This window comes from Galleria mellonella, unplaced genomic scaffold (genome assembly GCF_026898425.1).
Source record: "Galleria mellonella isolate WM207_F2 unplaced genomic scaffold, CSIRO_AGI_GalMel_v1 utg28, whole genome shotgun sequence".
Lineage (NCBI taxonomy): Eukaryota > Metazoa > Arthropoda > Insecta > Lepidoptera > Pyralidae > Galleria > Galleria mellonella.
In genome coordinates this window covers 4,790,475-4,813,243 of record NW_026442064.1, presented here as the reverse complement: position 1 = coordinate 4,813,243, position 22,769 = coordinate 4,790,475, and the positions used below count along the sequence as shown (strand labels likewise).

The 22,769-nt window shown below is 34.1% G+C and overlaps 1 protein-coding gene across 1 annotated transcript in view; it reads right to left on the bottom strand.

Moving 5' to 3' along the window:
* Nucleotides 1–22,769, bottom strand: part of LOC113518865 (dynein axonemal heavy chain 5) — an 88,203-nt gene that overhangs the window by 22,986 nt on the left and 42,448 nt on the right. Inside the window, exons 18-27 of the mRNA XM_052895472.1 lie at nt 11,866–12,032; nt 10,802–11,017; nt 10,490–10,718; nt 9,503–9,702; nt 8,916–9,197; nt 8,068–8,327; nt 7,361–7,580; nt 3,377–3,576; nt 1,517–1,992; nt 938–1,149 (exon numbers count right to left, since the gene is read on the bottom strand). Coding sequence (XP_052751432.1) covers nt 938–1,149; nt 1,517–1,992; nt 3,377–3,576; nt 7,361–7,580; nt 8,068–8,327; nt 8,916–9,197; nt 9,503–9,702; nt 10,490–10,718; nt 10,802–11,017; nt 11,866–12,032 — 2,462 coding nt within the window. The remainder of the gene's footprint in view (nt 1–937; nt 1,150–1,516; nt 1,993–3,376; nt 3,577–7,360; nt 7,581–8,067; nt 8,328–8,915; nt 9,198–9,502; nt 9,703–10,489; nt 10,719–10,801; nt 11,018–11,865; nt 12,033–22,769) is intronic.

Here is a 22,769-nt window from a genome sequence, read left to right as displayed (position 1 = left end):
ATTTAATTATATTCAGCGAAATGTGGGATACAATATGTTAAATATGCCATTATTTTCACTGTAGGTATTTATTATTATTATTTCAGCCGTCAACTGTCCACTGCTGGACATAAATTTTGCCCATAAAGGGAACTTTACCAGTAGTTGTCACGCTTAGCAGGCGGGTTGGCAACCGCAGTTGTTCTTTTAGAGATGTTTTCAGAGAGACGCTGCTGCCCATACATCATCCTCCCTTATTAATCTCTTACGACACCCACGGGAAAGGAATGAGTGGTCTATTTTATGTCGGGGCAGACTTTTGGTATGCTATCTGCTTTTTAATTATTCTAAGTATGTACCTATTATAAAAAAATCACTGCCATATCTTACCCCTCAACTGAAACAGCCATACAAGCACAGCTGCTCACGGCAGAAGATAAATGTCAGCAGAAATATCTAATTATTAGTTCATCTGGCGTGGGATAGATGGCAGGGATTTACAAAAATAGAATCACTACACATGAAATATTAATATACTGTGTTAAAAATATATTCTTCACAGTCGTTTGTTATAACAATGTTAATTTTTATTTAACATATTTAAACTGTTATGATTTTTAACGACTGTTTCTAATACAAGTACGTAATACACTGTGATGGTAATTCTGTAATGTTCATAGCGCTGTTTATTGTTGACGATTACCACTTTTCGTCTGAGCCTTCAGCTTATTTGGATATTTTTTTAAATTAATATAAGTAACGCGCTAAGTTAAGTAATGTAACTAAGCTACGCTATTTAAATGTTTAAAACATCGTCTTGTCAAGTATTAAACTCACTACAATTTTTATAAAGTTTCATCAATTCATATATTGAATAAGTTACAGCTGCCAATTTCCATCAGGTGGCCCATCTGCTTGTTCATCATTCTAAGAATCATAAAAAAAAATGTTTGTTTACCTGTGCGGGCATTTTATCTAGAAACATGAGCAGATTGAAGGCGGGGTCGTTGATGAACGCGACTGCGTTCCTAATGATGGAGTGGAGGCTGCCCTGCGCGGATTGGAGTAAAGACGTCAGCCACGTCTCCACCGACCCCTCCGCACGCACAGGACGCTCCAGTTTTATTTCCTCGCCCTCCGATGATACTATTGCTATCATTTTATTGTATTCTGCAATATATTAGATTAATATTGGTTTTAAGAATGCACCTATCCGGAATATCGATAAAAATATCCCAATTTTTCTTTACAACACATGGGGCAAAAAGCATGCGGCTCACCTGATGGTAAGTGAATACAGCCGCCCATGATCACCCACAACCATCCCAACTATTATTAAAATTATGTTATTTTATAATCATTGTAAGTTTTAAACCATTCGATATTCATTATTGAACATATTTACATCTTCAGAGAATTTGCTATACGACCTAGCTTCTTGCATTCATCAAGTTTGTGCAACATAATTGAAATCATCGTTTTATACATTTTCTCATTTGTACTTCAAACAATTCTAAGAAAATTTGACGTTACTCACCAATATCATGGAACTTTACGTATCGAATATTATCAAATATCGATAGTAAATGGTTCTGGATAGTATGCGAATCGGAGGCTTGACCTAAGATTTCTAGCAATGCCGGGTCCGAAACGAAGAAAAACCTCGGGAACATGGTCCTTTTTTTCTCTAAGTAACCGCTGAGACTTTTCTGGCAGAGTTCCAGTTGTTCTTGCAGGTGGGGCAGTAGTTGCCTCAGGAGATCGTCGCCAACACAGCAGGATACAACACCAGGTGTCTCGTGGGCTCGCTGCATTATTTTCTGCCAGGATTTGTCTATTTTGGAGAACCTCTTGGCCTCCTTGGGTAGCTGTTTCGCGATGTCGCCGCCGACGAACACCGCTTCGAGATACACCCACATATTTTGTACCAGTAGCCATCTCTCTAATATTTCATTCGTGCTTTGTAAATCATATAACCACTGTTGGATTTGTTTCCGGAATGGTGCGTTGTATCTGAGAATTTAATTGTCGATTGTATAATTTTTGTCTATTATTACACCAAACCAGAATTTAATGCCGTGTGGTCACGGCATAGAATGGACTACCTTTTCTTTCCCCAAGGGTGTCGTAAGGTCATAAAAGGCGACTAAAAGAATTCAATAGTAGAGGGATGGGCAGCAGTTAGAATATTACCAAAACCTAACTGAGATTTCTCGCCTGAGATTCGCAGCCGCATTTAGGCTAGCAAGCGTGGTAACTATTGGTAAAGTCCCCCCTCCTTTGGGGGAGTTTTGTTTAGTAGTGGACAGTGATAATGTTGTTGATTCCACCAGACATTCTTTACTAGTGGCGAACGCAATTAGAGAAATCAAAAGTAACAAAGTAAAAATGTACAGAAATTTCTGTGTGTTGACGGTGTACTTGTAATAATGCATTATGTCATTATTCCTTTTCATTCCTTGGATGTAATAAGGGGCATTAGGGGAATGAAGTACAACGGTAGTTACACGAGAGGGGAACTCGAAGCGTAACCTTATAATCTCGTCTCCTTGTTGCCGTGTTAACAGGAGGGTAATTCCTCTACTTATTAGGGGGAGACCAGCAGTAGGGCATATGATTTGTTATAGAAATAACTACACAGCATGTTTAGGGGTTCATTCTTTTTGATATATATGCATTTTTCGCATACATGTAAATATAAATATACTTGGATTTTATTATTTGTAATTTTTTTTATCATTATTTTTATTATTATTTGTAATTGTTTATTTATTTATGCTTTTGTACATACACTTTTAATATAGATATTAGGTTATAACAAAAGTGTACACAGACGGCCTTATCCCTTATTTAATACTTTTAGGATTTCTTTCAGTTAACCTTGAGAACCCGTAAAGAGACAGTATTTAAAGTTTGTGTATAAAACATAACATATATAAATAAAAAAGAATATGATAAATAATATATTAGCAGCTATATAGTTAGTAACAGTGTTGTCAGGTCAGTTAGTAGTACCATATCATCATCATCATCATCATCATATCAGCCATTAACTGTCTACTGTTGAACATAAAACTCCACCATAAGGGGGGTTTTGCCAGTATTTGCTACGCTTGGCAAGTGGATTCGCAACCACAGTTAGGCTTTTGGTAATATTTAAATAGGGACGCTGCTGCCCATTCCTCGACCGTTAAGTTGTCTTAGTCACCTCTTACGACACTCACAGGAAAGTAAGGGATGACTTATTCTATGTGGAGGCCACATGGCAACTACTGCAAGTAGTAACATATATTTATAATAAATTTAATTTATTTTTCTGCAGGAATGTTTCCGCGTATATTGGGTTACGGGAAATAGATAGTTACAAATAAAAAGGCCAGTTTTATTAAAGTCCTACCGGTTGGAGAGGAGTGAGCCCAGTATCATGAGGCTGTCCTCTAATTGGCCGATAGACTCAGCCGTGGTGTCGCCCCTGAGGAGCAGTTCACCCCGGTTGTTGAATGTCTGGAAGGTGAGTTCTTGCACCGACCACTCGTTAGTTACTTGTCGGAGCTTCGCTTCTATGTCCTTTTCTTTCATTGCTGATATACATATGTCCTGGAAGTACAGGAAGCTTGTTGATCGACATTTAAAAAGATTTTGTAATGTATTTTTTTTTATTAACAACAGCAAATTTGCTGACAACCTAATTGATGAATTGTAACAATCTAAATTCTAAACTAATAGTCATTAAATAGAGGTTTTCTTTTCATTGTAATGGATAATTTAAAAAAATATTTAATACGGTTTAAACCTCTTTCACCTATAGATAGCTACATTATTTATCAGGGAGTAACATAGCTGTATTTTATTAAAAAAAAGTGCATAGCCGATTTGCCTCATTTTTCCATGAATATTCCATATGAATAAAAATCAAGTCTTTCCTCTTTATAATATTTTAGTTTTAATTTAAATTTATTAATATTCAGGAATTTATTTATAATAAGATAGATATATTTTTTCTACTAATTCTTGTATAAAACATTTGTGATAGTTCTGCATATTGCATTTAAAGAGCTTTTTCATTGATTTATTAATTAATGTTATACGTAGTACAAACTTTAACTGTAACTAACTTCACTACGTTAAATTACACACCAAAATATTAAAATAATCAGAATTAATTTTGTCCATGCTCCCACTAAATACTATTTGAGCTTATTTAGGTATATAGTGTAACGTGAACTCCTGTTTATGTATCTATCTCGCTCTAACATATACGTTGCTATGCTTTTTCTCTTTTATTTTACCATTCTATATATTTTGGATGTAAAACATAATCCTATACATTCCTGTTCTCCTGGTATTCTATGAACATCGTCAACCTGTGTAATAGGATTCTGCGCATGCGTATTACGTAGTTTACAGCGTTGTAAGAAGTCACGTGTTTCCCTCCCATCAATATTCGATAAATCTAATTCTAGTTTATTTATAGTGCCTATAAACTTTAGAAATAAGCATTAATTTTTTTAAACCCTTTAAACATTTTCTTTCTCAGAGCCTTTTTGGTGTAATTACAAACACAGCAAAAAAAGAATTAGCGAAATAGGTGCAGACATTCTGTAGTAATACGCTTACATGTAGTAATCTACATTCGGCAGTTGATTAAGAGAAATGGGTTGCAAATAATAGGGCTTGACTGTTCCATTGCTAGCAATATATCCTATTAGGTCGACCTCTAAGCGACTCTCCCTGGAAACTATCGTGGATATTTTAAAGGGAATTCGTAACGATGGCCTAACTGATCTGCTTTTTCCTCAGTTATCATCCATCACGGGTACCCCGCCAACATATACCGATAACGCAGACAGGATTTAATTTAAAACTATTTTACTTTCACTCATTATAAAAATATTTGTAATTATACATAACAAGTCATATGTCTAAGTCCATAGAATTTTAATTAGTATCGATGTTATCAAAATATCTCTTTAGCTACATAAGAAATGGAAATTATTCGTAATACCATTATTAGTATGGGAGAATTCAAGATTCTATTTATATCAATCTCCTTTGAATATATTATATAAATCCGCCTACAAATCCGCGCAAGATCTCTTCAAAGCTATACATTCCTAGTAGATCTGCGGATAATCCCCGTGTAGATTTCATCCGTAGTCCGCATAAAACGTCCGCAGCGCTGCTTACACTATTATGAAATTATATTCCTAACACAGTTAATAATCTATAACTATTATGTAATTCTTAAGTAATTTTTAACTGAAGAAAGTTAAAAAATACTTAAGTATTAAGTATTAATTAGTTAAGAGTAATTAATAAATAGCAAATTTAACAGGAAAACGAAAACAGTAGTTAGGGAAAATTATAAAGATGAATATTTTATTATAAACACTAACTAGCTTTTTGTCCTCTACATTATACGCGTTCATTTCAGAAGTAGGAAATCCGATGAAATAAATCAACATCAGGATAAAACATGATATCAGATATTAAGTTACACCTTCAGAAATGTAACTGTGATAATTGCATCCAATTTAATGCAGTAGTTTTTTAATGATGCCGATATAAACGTGCAGAAAGACAAAGTTTCTAAAAATTATTGTTTGAGCTTTTATTAAAACTCCTCATAGGTATTAATTTTTCTTAAATATCTCACATTGTTTAGTTACAATTTTATTATATTAGTATAATTAATTACATCACATCTTAGTCCTCAGAAAAAGCAATGCATAAAGGGTACACGAACTGCACAATGTATTTTGTATTGGCGTATTAATAATTTTCCAGTGGGGGCTGGCTTTTTAAGGTAATTGGTCACTATACAAAATTAGACAAGAAATACTAGATAGCGCTGGAGTCGAGACATGTGGTTTTTGTTGATTATTTTGTAATTAAAGAAAATTTGTTGTACAATTTTTAAATCGGTGAGTTGTTTTTATTACTATGTATGTATGATTGTAAAGTGACAGATAATACGCGATCTATTTCAAAATTAATTATAACCCACAAGATTGCAATTTTTCATGATAATATGTCTTTTCCAAAGATATACAATATATGAAAATAAAGTAAAAAATTATGATTTATTATTACAATATCAGTAAAAAATAAAAAGCCAAGTACTTCGTGTCCAATTTTGTTTAGGAACCAACCAGTTTAAATAAAGTCACACTTGTACTATCAGATATGTTTTAAGCATAGTTAAAAGATCTTAGAGGGGGCATCAGACAGTTCTGGAGTGTGCACAGCTCATGCGGCCCCTACCTTAAAAACGGCTAAAGATACCCATGGTGCTTGATGTTCATGTTTATAGGTTACTATTTTACATCAGAAGGGTCGTTAGCTTGTTTGTCATTCTAAATAGCATAATTATAGAATCCCTTTAATTAATTGCTAGAATTTAAAAACATTTCCAAAAACAAGTTGTTACAATTTCATTATTTATTTCTGGGTACCACACAGTTTTCCGATTACAGTTTTTATTAAGACAAACCTAACATACCATATCATAATTTTGAACGAAAATATTTACAAGCAAATAAAAGATATATATATACAATGTATAAAGGTATACATCTATTTCACAATATTTCTTTCTCGTTCGTTCCCACGTTTTCCATTCTATTAGGTATACTGGATATTTGTAATTAGGTATGGGACGTTATCTAAGATTTCGGAATTGAACGAATCAAAAATATTTTATTTTCGGTTTTACCCCCCCCCCCACTCCCTCTTAACAGTTATGGAGCCAATAGTTACGTATGAACATAGGCCAGCCACGTACACAAAATGATGGTTATGTTACCAGGAATTCAGAAAACTTAAGCGTGATATCTATCGATTTATATAATATAATTCGGCTACGTTCATAAATAATAAGTAAGTACTCGATGCAATATTGGCATCGTAGTTTTGTATTCTAAAGAACTCTATGCTGTTCTAATATTATAAAAAAGTTTGTACCAGGCCTGCAACAATTGGAACATCGTTGTTAAGACGTTTTTCTATGAAAATAAGTTACTACGGATTTTATAAAAAATCTATCATGGCGGGTTATGGTTTTGAATAGGCGCCATGACAGTCAGAATTATGGAGTCATTTAAAAAATAGCACTTCATTTATTAATTATTTTTTGGCCTATGGCACAAAAGGTAGCATGGTAAAATTTCTCAACATTTACGAGTATATGCCTATGTATGGCGACACGTTTTTAGGTTTTTTGTAACACCATGTATCTCATATTTCACATGAATAATAAATAAATAAATAAATATTTTAAAAAGTTTGCTCTGAAGTAGATGTAACGAGACATACTCAGATGCTATATATTATAAAAAAGTAGGTTGTAATGTAACGGTAATAACAGAGAAACGTGATTTACCTCAATATCCTCCTTATTGGGCAGCAAAGGTGCTTCTAGAATATTCTTGAGGCAAAAGTCCTCATTATCTAACTCGAAGTTATACTTTGTGACCTCCATAATACGTTGCCAATGGCGCGGCTTCATGGCCTTATTCGCCATCAACTCCAATAGAGGGCACATGTCGTTGAAATCATCAATAGTTTTCTTCAGAGCGAAGAACGCCGGCCACTCTTTTAGACTTTAACAAAATAAGGAAAAACATATTTGCCATAGATTAAAAATAGTGCTTGAGATACCTAAAACCACTGAAAACATATAATAAAACTTTATTGTGGCTAAGACAAATATTTTCTGTCAGATCTGTATATAAACTCACTACTACCTATGCCACTATTTCCTATGCCACTGCGTTAGGTTGACTGGAAGAAATCTCTTTTAGAGATAAGTTCGCCTTTGCTAACATTGTTATTAACTTATTGTTGTTACTGTATGTTTTAGTGCAATAAAGAATATATAATAATAAATATGTCTAATCATGACGGAAATCATCAAAAATTTTAATTATTAAGGTATAGATCTTGTGAAAGAATTTGCTAATAAAAGAAAAGTGCATTTGAAAAGTGTAAAGTGCAAAAGTTTTATTATGTGAAAAAAGAAGATTCCATACAGGATAGGTGAGGAAGCTAGTGAAAATAATGAGTACAAAAAACTACATTATTATTTACCCCTTAGGCAATTTTCGACATCTATTCTGAAACTCCATGAGTTCATTGTTAATCTCCTCGATATTGACTTCGCCCCAGGGTATGTCGTAATAACTGCTGACTCTGTCAATGACATCATTGTACAACTTGTAGAGTTTCTGTAGAAGATTCAATTCTTTCCTTATTTGTGCCAATTCGGGATACTCCGTATGAGGTAATCCAAACAATTCCTCGCCACTTTGATACGTTTGAAGTTTGCGCCACATACCGTCGAATCGGTTCTAGTGAAGAAATTATATAATTTCAAATTACCTGTTACTAACAGTCAATAAGAAATACTTTCAAAATTACATGATGTGAATGAGAATCTAAAACAAAAAGTTGGGTAAAGACATTACAATCAAAACAGTATATTGATTACTCTCAAGATAGTAGAAGTTTTCCACAAACAAAAAGATCACACAAAGAAATTAATATTTTATCGCTATAATTAATCTCTTTTAAATAAGGCAACCTTCCATGCAATGAATTTTGATACTAGTTTCGCGGTCTTTTATATTTATTACCACAAGGTCGGATATATGTACTTCGCATTCGTGCAAAACTTTGATTGGGATACTAGTAAAAAAATAATTAAACATTTAACAGCATCAATATTCTTTTGCCATGTGGTTCCGGCATAGAATGGACCAATCCTTCCCCTCTCGTGGGTATCGTAAAGGACAGCTAAGGGAGAGCAATGGATAGGCAGCAGCGTTCCTCTTAAGACATCACCAAAGCCTAACTGCGGTTGCTAACTTTTGTGGGAAGACCTACGTTCAGCAGTAGATCGTTAAAGGCTGATATAATAAAAACTCGTTTGAACGCACCTGGAAGAGGATCAGGCGATCTGATGCTTCCCTCGGCGTAAGACCCGACTGCATCGGACCAGCATGTCTGTACTCGTGAACATATTCCGTATTATCCTCCCTGAACCTGTCCAGGTTATTTCTGAGGTCTTCTTCGAGCTGTGGCTGCATGACAAGAAGTTGCACATGAGAAGCGAGTGCGGTAGCTTGCAGTTGTTGCCAAGTATACCGAAGGTTATCCACTTGCTCTAGGTCTTCTTTGCTCACTGGCAGCTCGTATCGTGTTATTATGTTGAAGGCCTCCTGTAATATAATGGATGAGTTACTAACTGATCCTTACGTTTTGACATGTCAATTATAATTTAAATTATAAATTGCCATTTACATTTATTCATCTCTGAAGTCTGGAATGCTTCGTATTTCTTTTTGCATAAAGCAATTTAATAAATATTGTGTATTATTAAAAACAAATTTTTAAAGTGATTTAATATTCACTTTAAGAATTACTAATATGAGTGTTTACTATTGTAATCATCTTATCTTGTTTATGTAAAGTCCGTTTGAAGGTTAATACTAATAAAAATCAAAAGTAGCCCATGTTTGTTTACCTCGACGGGGTCAATCTTCAGTTCCATATCAACTTCCTGTTCTCTGATCTTCTTGAGGGTTTCCATTATCGTGCGGACATCATCTAAATCTCTGATCGGTCGTTCAAGCTTTCTTTCCAGATCATTCATAATCGCGTAAACATAATCCATTTCACGTTTATATTTTTTACGCATGGCTTGACTTATCCTGTGGGTACCATCTGAAATTGACGACCGTTAATATTTTGTAGGCATATAAATGTTAATAAATAGATGTAAAAATAAATAAATAACTTTTTATTTAAATAACGAATTTATAAAGATATACCAAATCAAAAAATTTAATGTAATGATATGAACATAAATATTTTTTTAAAATCCTTGAACATGGGTAACACTGCTCTATACCGTGCAATTGCGTCAACTCACTTGATGGCGCTAGATATGTCAATCCACATTTCAAAATGAGTTGGCGCACAGTGCTCTACTGAAAAAAGCGAAATGACTTTGGAGAAATTAGGGTATTTTTTTAGACTTGTGGGTTGACTTTCTGGGACTCTTTTAATAGTATTTAAATACACTAAAATGTATGAATAAAATGTAAGGAAAATAAAAGTAGAACGGAGGAGTAGTAGCAGCGGAGGACCTTTTTCTCGTCGCTTAGTTTTGGCATATGTCAAAAAATATACTACTCGTATAATAATATACGTCATCCTGTTCTATGTGCTACGCAATTTTGAATTAACTCAATGAGTCGGCGCGGTGAAACGTTTTTGAATTATTAAATTAACGCAAGAAAAATCTTTGAGTTATCCATGTTTAAAAATACTTAATCAGTTTTACGAACTCTCTAAGTATTTTTGTGAGACAATTTCTTCAAAGCTTGCCTTTGTAGATTTACTTACCTCTGTCATATTTTTATGTGTTGTCAGTGTAGACAATAAAGTGTAAAAAGTAAGGTAAGTTTTAGTGAAAGAAACAAGATTTAGCACTAGAAAAATTTCTCACTTTTAAGTTCAGTTGTCAGACCAAGCTTTAGTTTCTCAGTGGATACAGCAAGGCAGTTCCCAATGACCAGCACATCTGGTTCAGTAGCCAACTTGGCATCTAGCTCACTGTGCCTCTTGAGAGCTAATTCGAAGTCATTTAAGTTCCACGCTAGCAGCTGACGTAATGTTTTCTCACATTTCCACAAGTAATGGTATGGCCGCCAGCGCTTCACTAGCGTGTTTAATTCCTAAAAATTTTGTAAAACATTCGAAATAATCGTTGATACTATAGAAATATCAAAACTATTAGAAATATAATATAACCACTCACTGTTTTAATGTTTTGTGTACACATCGATAACAAAGACAGCGTCTTTACTATTTCCTTATTATCCATTACATGGCTATAGAAATTCTTTTGTTGAAACGGGAAGGTGGGTTTTTCTTCTGATTCTAATCTATAATGCTTCTTTCTTTTTATTTTTGCTGCGTCCATCATTTTCATGGACTTTTGCGCCATCGCCATAGGTACCGACACTGATTGGACCTGTTCGTCAAGCTTCGTGACTACGTCTAAGAGTTGGTTTGACTGAGGAACCGCCAATTTCTTCCAGCTAACCTGGATATGTATTTGGCGCACAAGGCGAAAGAAAGAAAAGCATAGTGGAGGGTTTCAAAGGTGACAGTGAAAATAGGGTGAGGATAAAAGTAAAATAAAGCAACACCGAGTGTCCAGCAAGTAATAAAGATGGGAACATGAGAGCACACGATAATGGCAATTTTGCAGACGAAGTCACAGTCAGACACAAGTGAATAGTGTAGGTTTCGAACATGACACAATACAATTAACATCACACAGTGGAACAGTAAAAATAGAAACACAAATTAATACACAAATAATGTAACATTAACTAACATAACAATGGAGTAGAAAAATAGTGGATAGAGAAAAACAATGAAACATTATATAAATGCTGAAGAAACATGCGTATTTTAATGAATGATGCTTTTAATTTTTGTAATAAATGTGACCAATCATTTGCCTAAAACAGTGTTTTTCAACCTTTTTTTATGACATGACTCCCCTAGTATGAAAAAATGTTTCGCGACCCTCGATTTTTTTTGATAATTTGTATACAAATGTTCTTAATAAGTCTATCTTTATAACTTTGTTTTTTTTTTACTGAGGTAGTTTTCGGAACCCCCTATAGAGGCTTCACACCACCCACACGTTGAAAAACACTAATAAATAATAAACAGATTTATTTCTCTTCACAATTCATTACAGTGAAATACAATGCTTATATTAATCAACTGGCCTAAAATAAAGTATTTATGAATAATCGGTAAACTTTGTCATAAGATTGAAACAAATATCCCACATAGACATCTCACCCTAGATGTCTTGCCACCGGTCCACTGCGCGACGCCCTTGGACAAGCCGGAGATGTTCTTTCCGGCCAAGACAAGTGCGTCTTGAATTTCTTCCAAGGTTGGCTTTACAGACACGTTCGGTATCATAAGCGTAGCGTGCAGCAGAAATATAGGCTTCTTTTGGACATCTTTTAATTGAAAAAAAGTAATATTAGAGTTAATAAATAATCTACTAATACTTAATTTATGTTAGGATTGTTTCTCTGGCATAATGAAAAATATAAGTAAGCTTCTACCTATCCTGGCGAAAATAATTAATTCGTACAAATTGAATTTTTAGTATTGACTTGATTTCCAGATTATGAGTATTAAAAATATTTTGTTTACAGACTCAATATTATTTCTAAGATTACTTCAAATAAAAATGTTTTTTTTGAGTCATTTATTTGGAATCTGAGGAATTTTATTTATTAAATTTTTTTTCACTCTCTAACTTTCAAAGTCTCCCTGTGCATGCCAATCGTTTTTGCCCGCATTGTTACCAGGACTGTATGAGGTACAAAGATATACAATTTTCGTATTTAGAAACATGAACCGTATCGAGAAAGAAATAAAGATGTTCGAAATGATCAACAGTAGGTACAAGCTGTACCGCATTTTGGTTCTGTTTACAAGTAAATATAGAGCATGCGTTTTCGCATTTGAGGATCTGCGCATGTTCAATTATTCTAACAAGAACAAGGAAGCAGCCTGATGATGTATTAGGTATTCAGAAAAGATAGCAGGTATAGTAAAATATCCAGTAGATCGTAGATGACTAGTTAACATATTTTTGGCAACGCCGAAAAAAGTACAATATTCTTCTATACAAAACGATATTGCCATTAGTACTATTCTATATTAAAAATTCGTAAGGTAGTGCGGTTGGTATTCTTTGTAATATCGATTTTGGTGTAAAACACCATTACATTTTTGTCCGTACGTCTACCAGGCTACTATAAACGACAGAAGCATCTTAGAAATACTTTTGTCTACACAAACATTTACCTTCTTCCCAATGTATTAAGCTTGAAAATGTAATTTAGATGTCTTCTACTCTCTGTAAAGGTTACGATGTTATTTATAAACAAATGCACGTGGCTTAAATGCAACACTGCACTAATAATTAAAAACAAGGGATATATATCGATTAAACCTAATGGGTAAAAATACAAGTCTCATAATGCTGAACATTTGTAAGGTTTAATGCAAAACCATGTACACAATAAGTGTAACTATTTATGAGAGCAGCTACTTAACAGCTATGTCCTAAATTATTATCTAATTAGTTAACTAAAACCATTTTATAGTAATCCTAATTAATGTTAATATATTTTCTGTAATAAATAGAATAAGACCACAAAGGTACATATTCACATAAATATAATGAATGAATAGATACATACCAATACTTAAATAATGAATAATAATAATAATAAGAAAATACGTACCTATCGTGATACAATTTCAATGACTGGATAATATTGTAACAGATCCTTAGACTATTTCGAAAGTGAAAAAAGTGTTGTCCTCCTCTCTCCTACTTGCTATGCCCAACAGGGTTCATAATTAAAATGTTATGTACTAATTATATTATGGAATGCAATAAGAAATAAATAAATAAATAGTTCCAATTTAACCTAGCGCTAGCGATCTAAATCTATACATACTGACAAACATAAAACGCTTGAGTGTTAACATTAGGTAGATTTTATTTTATGTATATAATATCACTACTGTCAATCGTGAATTATTTATTGGTTTTATACTACATCTTACAATTTTTCAATGTTCTAATTACTGTCAAATTTTCTAAATTAATGAATTGATCATTTAATTACTTATGAAAAAACTACTTCTACACATAGATATAGTATAAATGAATCCACTCGGTTTTACGAGTACAAATATGTTTAACTGCCCCATTTACATTTTTACAACCGAATGTAATTTTTGTCCGCACCCTTACTAGGCTACAATAAACGACAAAAGGATCTTAAAAATACAATCGTTTCTTTTGTCTATTCTAATATTTAATATTACTTAATATTACAAGATTGAAAATATAATTTTGACCGCCACCCAATGATGGTACGATTTCATTTACGAAATGTACGTGGAGTAAACATAGCACTGCGCATGTTCGACATTTCCGAACAAGGGAGAAATATCGACAAAATACCAGGCTGTAATAAAGTTAAAAGAGCTCATTGGAACCTTGGAGAAGCATGGTTTCTTGAAAAATAATCCCATTTAACCTATTGGCATTTTTAAAAGTGATTTTTGAAGAGATACGATCTACCTTTATTTTCTTGTTCTATTAGCTAGGTGCTGCTATTAGGTGCGTAGTACCTGTCTATGTAAACATAGGTAGTGTAACTAATAAAACATTTTGTAAATAGTTTGTTTAGAAAATTCAAAAAGGGGTTCAATACAATTTAGCCATCTATAAGATCGCTAGATTCTCAATCACAACACAATGAAAAATGATATGAACTACAAAAATAACTTTGTATTTTTCTATACATATGTATATAGGATAACAAAGTTACTTATACAGTCTGAGTATCTAGAAAACGGAACCGAAATTGCGATATGTTTTAATTTTCTATTACTTTATAGGCTAAAGACTAACCTTTTTATTCATAAAATTAAAACCTATAAACATATTTTAACTATTTATTTTCAAATTAAGAATTTATTCAAAAAAAATGAGACAAAACAGTTCATAATAAACTTATGAGAGGTATGACGTTTTTATGAATAAAGGGGAATTATGTTCAAATTTGCTAGAAGATTTTTAGAATTTTAATGACCCATGAGTAAGTGTGTCAGTAATAAATTCAGTAAAGTTTTTGTTGTTATATTTCTTAAGGTATAGTTTCAAAATTAATGTAATTTGGGGACGTAGTTAGTTAAGGGCATCATACATACCATACATACTAATAAAAAAAGAAAACACGTTATAAAAATAAATAAAAATCAGTTTTAAAATATTCATATGAAGCCCTTTCATATGATACCCCACTCGGACCACTTTGAAATTTAAGTAGCCCTTCTGGACCCCCTAGCAAAGAAAATGAAAATATTTTTGCAATAATTCTATTATAGCCGAATAATTTACCAGGCTATAATAAATGACAGATGTATTTAAAAAATACAGCTATTACTTTTGTCTACTCTAACATTTACTCTCCTGTCAATGTGTTAAGATTGAAAATACGGTTTTGATCCATTCAACAAACAATCTATGACGGTTACAAGGTGTAAAAACACTGCGCATGTTCAAATATTGAGAAACAAGGGGTAAATATCGACAAAATACCAGGTTGCAATAAAATTAAAAGAGCTCATACAATAATCTAGTTTGTAATTACAATCAGTTACAAATGTATCAGTAACGTATCAGTTTTTCTTAGCATTGTAACAGTGACATCAAACGAAATGCATGAGAGTATATTAAAAAAACTACTAGAAAATAAATAAAATTTCTGAACAATAAAATGCACTAAAAACCTTTATTTTATTTTTAATTGTTAACAGTATTCAACTTTTTTAAATTGATTGTCTATTTAGCTTTCTTATAGTAAGAAAATAGCGGCATTTGAGAACATAGCGAAATTTCGGGGTACGGGTTCTACAATAAGCATTGTTAGTATAGTATTTTTTCGTTCACATTACAGATTAATTCAAAATAATATCCAGAGAATAATCGCGGTAGTATACAATATCTCATATATATGGTCATACAGTGCACTATACAAGTATTATGTGATAAACTTTGTTCTACAATTTATAACCGCTTACTACTATTGAAATATATCGTTTTATTAAGGTAAGTGGCATTATGATCAGTTATGGTATTCTCTATCCAAATACCGTAGATATCATACTTGACGTAGCGATGCAATATTGAAATAATATTTCACTGATATAATATGATATTAGTATGACCAAAATGTTAGATAGGGCAAAAACAAACAAAAAAACCTCTTTATTTTGATGTAAAATACTGTTGTTATTATTTACAACCAAATATAATTTTTGATCCGAACAATTACCCAATTATTACAATAAATGACAAAAGTATCTTGAAATACAGTTATTTCTCTTATTTATTAATTTATTACATCCACTGGGTGAAACTTACAGTCTTCCAATATGCTCACCCAGGAAAGCATGAGTACAATAACATAAAAAAAGGAATATAACACAAAAATATTAAACAAAAAATAATATAAAAAGATTTAACTGAACACAAATACTCTGTGATCGCTCGACGAAACTCCAGCAAGTTGGAGGCAAATATATTATTTATATATATATTGTAATATATGGTCCGTGTGCTCTCAGCATAGAATAGGCCACCACTTTTTTTCCTGTGGGTGTCGTAAGAGGCGACTAAGCGAACTTATGGTAGAGGGATGGGCAGCAGCCCCTTTTTAAATGTCTCTAAAAACCTAACTACGATTGCCAACCCGCTGCCAAGCGTAGCAACTACTGGCAAAACTCCCCTTATGGTGAAGGCTTATGTTCAGCACTGGATAGTAAACGTCTGAAATAATGATTCTAACTTAGGACTAACATAACATTCATATATAACTATATTTTCCTCTCATTCTTTTAGGATTGAATATAAAAAGACCTAAGGATCTAAAGTTTACAGTTTTATTAAGATTTGGTGTATACTGTACTTTATTAGTGTAATTCAGTTGATTTGGTGTTTATATACTAAAACATGAATATAGTAGCACTGTAAAAAATTGCGGACCATATATTCATTACAGATTTTTTTCACCCGTATTAGTAACGAGAACACCGGGCTTTCCTTAAATCTACAATTTTTTTTTCAAATGTACAATTTTTACTCAAATATCTACAAAGTAATAAGTTTTAAAGAAGAAGGTAAAAGACCTTAAAATAAAAAAAGGCAGCTCGAATCGTTGCCTAGAAGTACTTATGTTTAGTTTGTACATTAATAGAACTTTATAAATAGGTAATTGATTTTTATTGAAATTACCACAAAAACCCTGTTTAATTAAAATTTGATACAAAATAGATTATTCAATTTTTTGGTAGAGTCAATTATGCCTTTAGGTTAAGAGCTTTAATCCCATTAGATTCGTATAATACAACGAACATTTTCCCAGAATATAATACACGGTAGGATTATCTTACTAATATCTACTGCCATTGTTTTTGTCTATACTAACATTTACCATCTTTACTTCGTAATAAGGTTTAAAACGTTTAAGGGACTTATAATGGTTACGATATTTTGTATGCAACCACTACTGGCACGGTCTCCTATAAAATGTTTTGAATATGATATAAAAAAAAAAACATTTTTGCGTAAATTTCTATTCGTTTCATATTTACTAATGTGACAGTTTCTCCGGCTACAATAAACGGCAATATTATATTAAAAATAGCGTCATTGCTTTTGTCTATTCCAATATTTACCTTTCTTACACTGTATTAAGATTGAAAATACAACTTTGATGTCTACCCAAGAATCTAAAATGGTTACGAATTTTGGCATGCGCCTACTATTGACGCTGTCTACTGTAAAATGTTTTTATTATGACAACAAACAAAAATCATCTGTTCTGATGTAAAATCATATTGGATTCGTATTACCCAATGTTACAGTTTACCAGGCTACTATAAACGACAGGAGTATCTTAAAAGCACTGTCTTTGTTTTTTGTCTATTCCAACATTTACCTTCCTTATATTGTATTAAAATTGAATATACAGTGTTAATGTCTACTGTAGGATTTATAAAGGTTGAGATTTTTTCATGCGCCCGCTATTGACGCGGTCTACTGCAAAAAGTTTTTATTATGACAACAAACAAAAAAACATCTGTTTGGTTGTAAAAACCATTTAGACTCATGTAACCGAACGTGACAGATAACCAAAGTACAATAACCGGCAGGAGTATGGAATATAATAAAAATACCGTCATAGATTTTGTCTGTTCTGATATGTTTTACAAATACTTTACTAATACAATATTAAGATTGCAAATATGTTTTGATATTTATTAATTGTAATGTTATATTAGTAAATTTTATTTTTTCTCCTTATTTACAATCTTAGAAGTAGTCTGCATAGTCAGAGATAGAAGATATATCTTTGATAAAGGATTATAATCCTTTTAGATATTATAACATATATTAGGTATCATTTGGATGTGTTATGTTGTCCAGTAGCAACGTTGTACTCGTGTTGTATCTGTAAATGTGTACCGAAATTTATTATGTGTAAATTATTCAATATTTATTGTCTATTAATCAAACAACTTACATGTAATATATTTTAACATAATATTCATATATTCATAGTGATATTAAGAAGATAGCTGTCAACCTATGCTATATCATAAATATTTTTTATACTATAGAGCTGGCAAATGCTTAATACAGCCCGTTTGATGGTAAACAATACCTACTAAGTATGTCACGTGCACGTGGCTGACCCTGAAGAAATCTTAATATAGCCTTTTTGAAAACTCCATACTGTAGTCTCTAGGGAAAAGCTCGGTAGAGAGCTCATTCCAGCCTGAGCGTTCGCGGGAGAAAATTCCGTTGAAACTGCACAGTACTCGACCATACTCATGATGTCGCCCTAATGTATAACGTGAAGAACTTGACCTAAACCTTATGATTAGTCACTACCGTCCTGTTATAACTTTTAAGGAATTTTATTAAAAAATAAAGGTAAAAAAAAAATAACGTTATCTAACTATTGATACGATCTACTATAAAATATTAATAGTAAGACCAAAAACAAACAAAAAACCTATTTTTTATTTTGGTGTAAAATACAATTTTACAAAACTTTGGGTCCGTTTAATTCACCAGGTTATGGGTACGTTTATTTCACCAGGATACAATAAACGAGAGAAATGTTTTAAAATACAGTTATTAACTTTTATCTACTGTAATTTTTACCTTCATTTTAATGTCTTAAGATTGAAAATATAATTTTAATCTCTGTTCAAGAATCTATGATGGTTACAAAGAAATTTACGCAGTATAAAATAGACCATTCACTGCGCATGTTCAACAAGTAGTAAGGAGTAAGCGTAACAAGGAGTAAATATCGACATAATACCAGGTTGCAATAAAATTAAAAGAGCTCATGTCATTATTTAGAACTTGGAAGATTTATAGCTTTTTTTTAAAATAGAACTTTACGAATAAGTAACACAGTATTGTAGAAATTATCATAGAAACACTCTTTAACAAACGGAATCATTCCATAAATTACTTGATTTTTATTTAGACTATTTTTGCACAACGGAAGATTTATGATTAATTTATTTCTTCGTTTACGTTTAGAACATGGTCTATCGAAATAGACTACTTCTAAAACGTTATGTTACTAAGTAGATATAAATTAACTTATATCTATTGCGTAGCTACAGAACATAGATACAGAATAAATTATTTCCATTTGGTTTTACACTAAGATTTTACATTAGATCTTTCAACTTTTTATTGTAGAAGGATTGAGTTGTGAGACTTGAATTTTCATACATGTCGTTTTTATGATGGGATTTCTTTTTTTTTTTGCAAATAGTCCTCTTTTTAAACGGTTTTATTTAGCTCGACCTGTACGGTATTTATTTATTTGGGTCAAAATTAGAAATTGGAATTTAAGCACCTTCCCGTTGTCAGATTGATCTGAAATTTGGTACACACATTTAATTTAGATGACAATACAATATAATAAAATCAATAACATTATAAATTTAAGATGGCCGCCGATACAAAATGGCGGATTACATATTTTTCCTTAACCCCCGCAATATGGGTATCAAATGAAAGGGCTACACTAGTAAAACACGATGATTATGTCAAAATTTAAAATTCAAGATGGACGCCGTTCCAATATGGCGGACTAGGTACATATTTTTCCACAACCACCACAATATGGGTATCAAATAATAGGACTACACTGAGACACCCAGACACTAGACACTCGGACACTAGACACTCAGACGCTAGACCCTCAGACACTAGACACTCAGACACCCAGACCCTAGACACACAGACACACAGACACTAGACACTCGGATACAAGACACTCAGACACTAGACACTCGGACACTAGACACTCAGACACTAGACACTCGACACTCGACACTCAGACACTAAACACCAGACACTAGACACTCAGACACTCGACACTCAGACACTAGACACTAGACACTAGACACTCGACACTAGACACTCGACACTCGACACTCGACACTCGACACTCGACACTCGACACTCGACACTCAGACACTAAACACTAGACACTAGACACTCAGACACTCGACACTCGGACACTAGACACTCGACACTCGGACACTAGACACTCGACACTCGAGACTCGACACTCAGATACTAAACACTAGACACTAGACACTCAGACACCCAGACACTAGACACTAGACACTCAGACACTAGACACTCGACACTCGACACTCGACACTCAGATACTAAACACTAGACACTAGACACTCCGACACTTGGATACAAGACACTCAGGCACTAGACTCTCAGACACTTGACACTCAGACACCCAGACACTAGACACTCGACACTAGACACTCAGACACTAGACACTCGACACTCGACACTCGACACTCGACACTCGACACTCGACACTCGACACTCGACACTCGACACTCGACACTCGACACTCGACACTCGACACTCGACACTCGACACTTGACACTCGACACTTAGACACTAGACACTCAGACACCTAGACACTAGACACTCAGACACTAGACACTCGGATACAAGACACTCAGACACTAGACTCTCAGACACTTGACACTCAGACACCCAGACGTTAGACACTCAGACACTAGACACTCGACACTCGACACTCGACACTCGACACTCGACACTCGACACTCGACACTCGACACTTAGACACTAGACACTCAGACACCCAGACACTAGACACTCAGACACTAGACACTCGGATACAAGACACTCAGACACTAGACTCTCAGACACTTGACACTCAGACACCCAGACACTAGACACTCTGACACTAGACACTCGACACTCGACACTCGACACTCGACACTCGACACTTGACACTCGACACTCGACACTCGACACTCGACACTCGACACTCGACACTCGACACTCAGACACTCAGACACTCAGACACTAGACACTCAGACACTCGACACTAGACACTCAGACACTCAGACACTCAGACACTCAGACACTCAGACACTCAGACACTCAGACACTCAGACACTAGACACTCAGACACTAGACACTCAGACACTAGACACTAGACACTAGACACTAGACACTCGACACTAGACACTCGACACTCGACACTCGACACTCGACACTCGACACTCGACACTAGACACTCAGACACTCAGACACTCAGACACTCAGACACTAGACACTCAGACACTAGACACTCAGACACTAGACACTCGACACTCGACACTCGACACTCGACACTCGACACTCGACACTCGACACTCGACACTCAGACACTCAGACACTCAGACACTAGACACTCAGACACTCAGACACTAGACACTCAGACACTAGACACTCAGACACTAGACACTCAGACACTAGACACTCAGACACTAGACAATCAGACACCCAGACACTAGACATACAGACACTGGACACTCGGATACAAGACACTCAGACACTAGACTCTCAGACACCCAGACACTACACACTCGGACACTCGACACTCGACACTCGACACTCGACACTCGACACTCGACACTCGACACTCGACACTCGACACTCAGACACTAAACACTAGACACTCAGACACAAGACACTCAGACACAAGACACTCAGACACAAGACACTCAGACACTAGACACACATCTCACCAGATGGATGGTGATGATGTGGTCTTAGACGAAGCTTGTGGACCCGAGAATAGCCTATTCACAATTGATTTAAATTAGTTGTGATTATTTTTATTAAACGGTTTTATTAAACGGTTTTATTTAGCTCGACCTGTACGGTATTTCTTTATTTGGGTCAAAATTAGAAATTGGAATTTAAGCACCTTCCCGTTGTCAGATTGATCTGAAATTTGGTACACACATTTAATTTAGATGACAATACAATATAATAAAATCAATAACATTATAAATCTAAGATGGCCGCCGATACAAAATGGCGGATTACATATTTTTCCTTAACCCCCGCAATATGGGTATCAAATGAAAGGGCTACACTAGTAAAACTCGATGATTATGTCAAAATTTAAAATTCAAGATGGACGCCGTTCCCATATGGCGGACTAGGTACATATTTTTCCACAACCACCACAATATGGGTATCAAATAATAGGACTACACTGCAGAATACTGTCATTATGTCAAAATTTCAAATTCAAGATGGACGCTGTTACAAAATGGCGTATTAGGTGGGGGCATGATTAGTCGTATCGAGAACAGTTGCGTCTAAGATTGTGTGACGTTAGAGGGGCAGATAAAAAAAAATAGGTAATTAGATACCTCGTTAGTAAGCGGTAGTTATACCACCCAAGTTAAGGTAATAGGTTAAAACGTGCCGAGGACTGTATGCCATTAGGGTGGATAAAAATGTAATGTCGTAAGCGCTTCCCCCTCAAGATTGGGCGCATCTTGTTGTATATTAAGCCTTGCCCCTTTACTGGACTGCGGGGGGGGGGGGGTCGACCGTCAAAATGCCCCTTAATTGTGGGATCAACATGGTAACAATAAACAAAAAATACCAACAAATATAAATAAGACTGGAGGCTTACCATCAGTACTTGAAATATTTGTAGGTGCAAAAGTAATGTTGCGGCCCAACATTGACGTTACAAAAGGATTGGTAAATGACGCTATAGGCC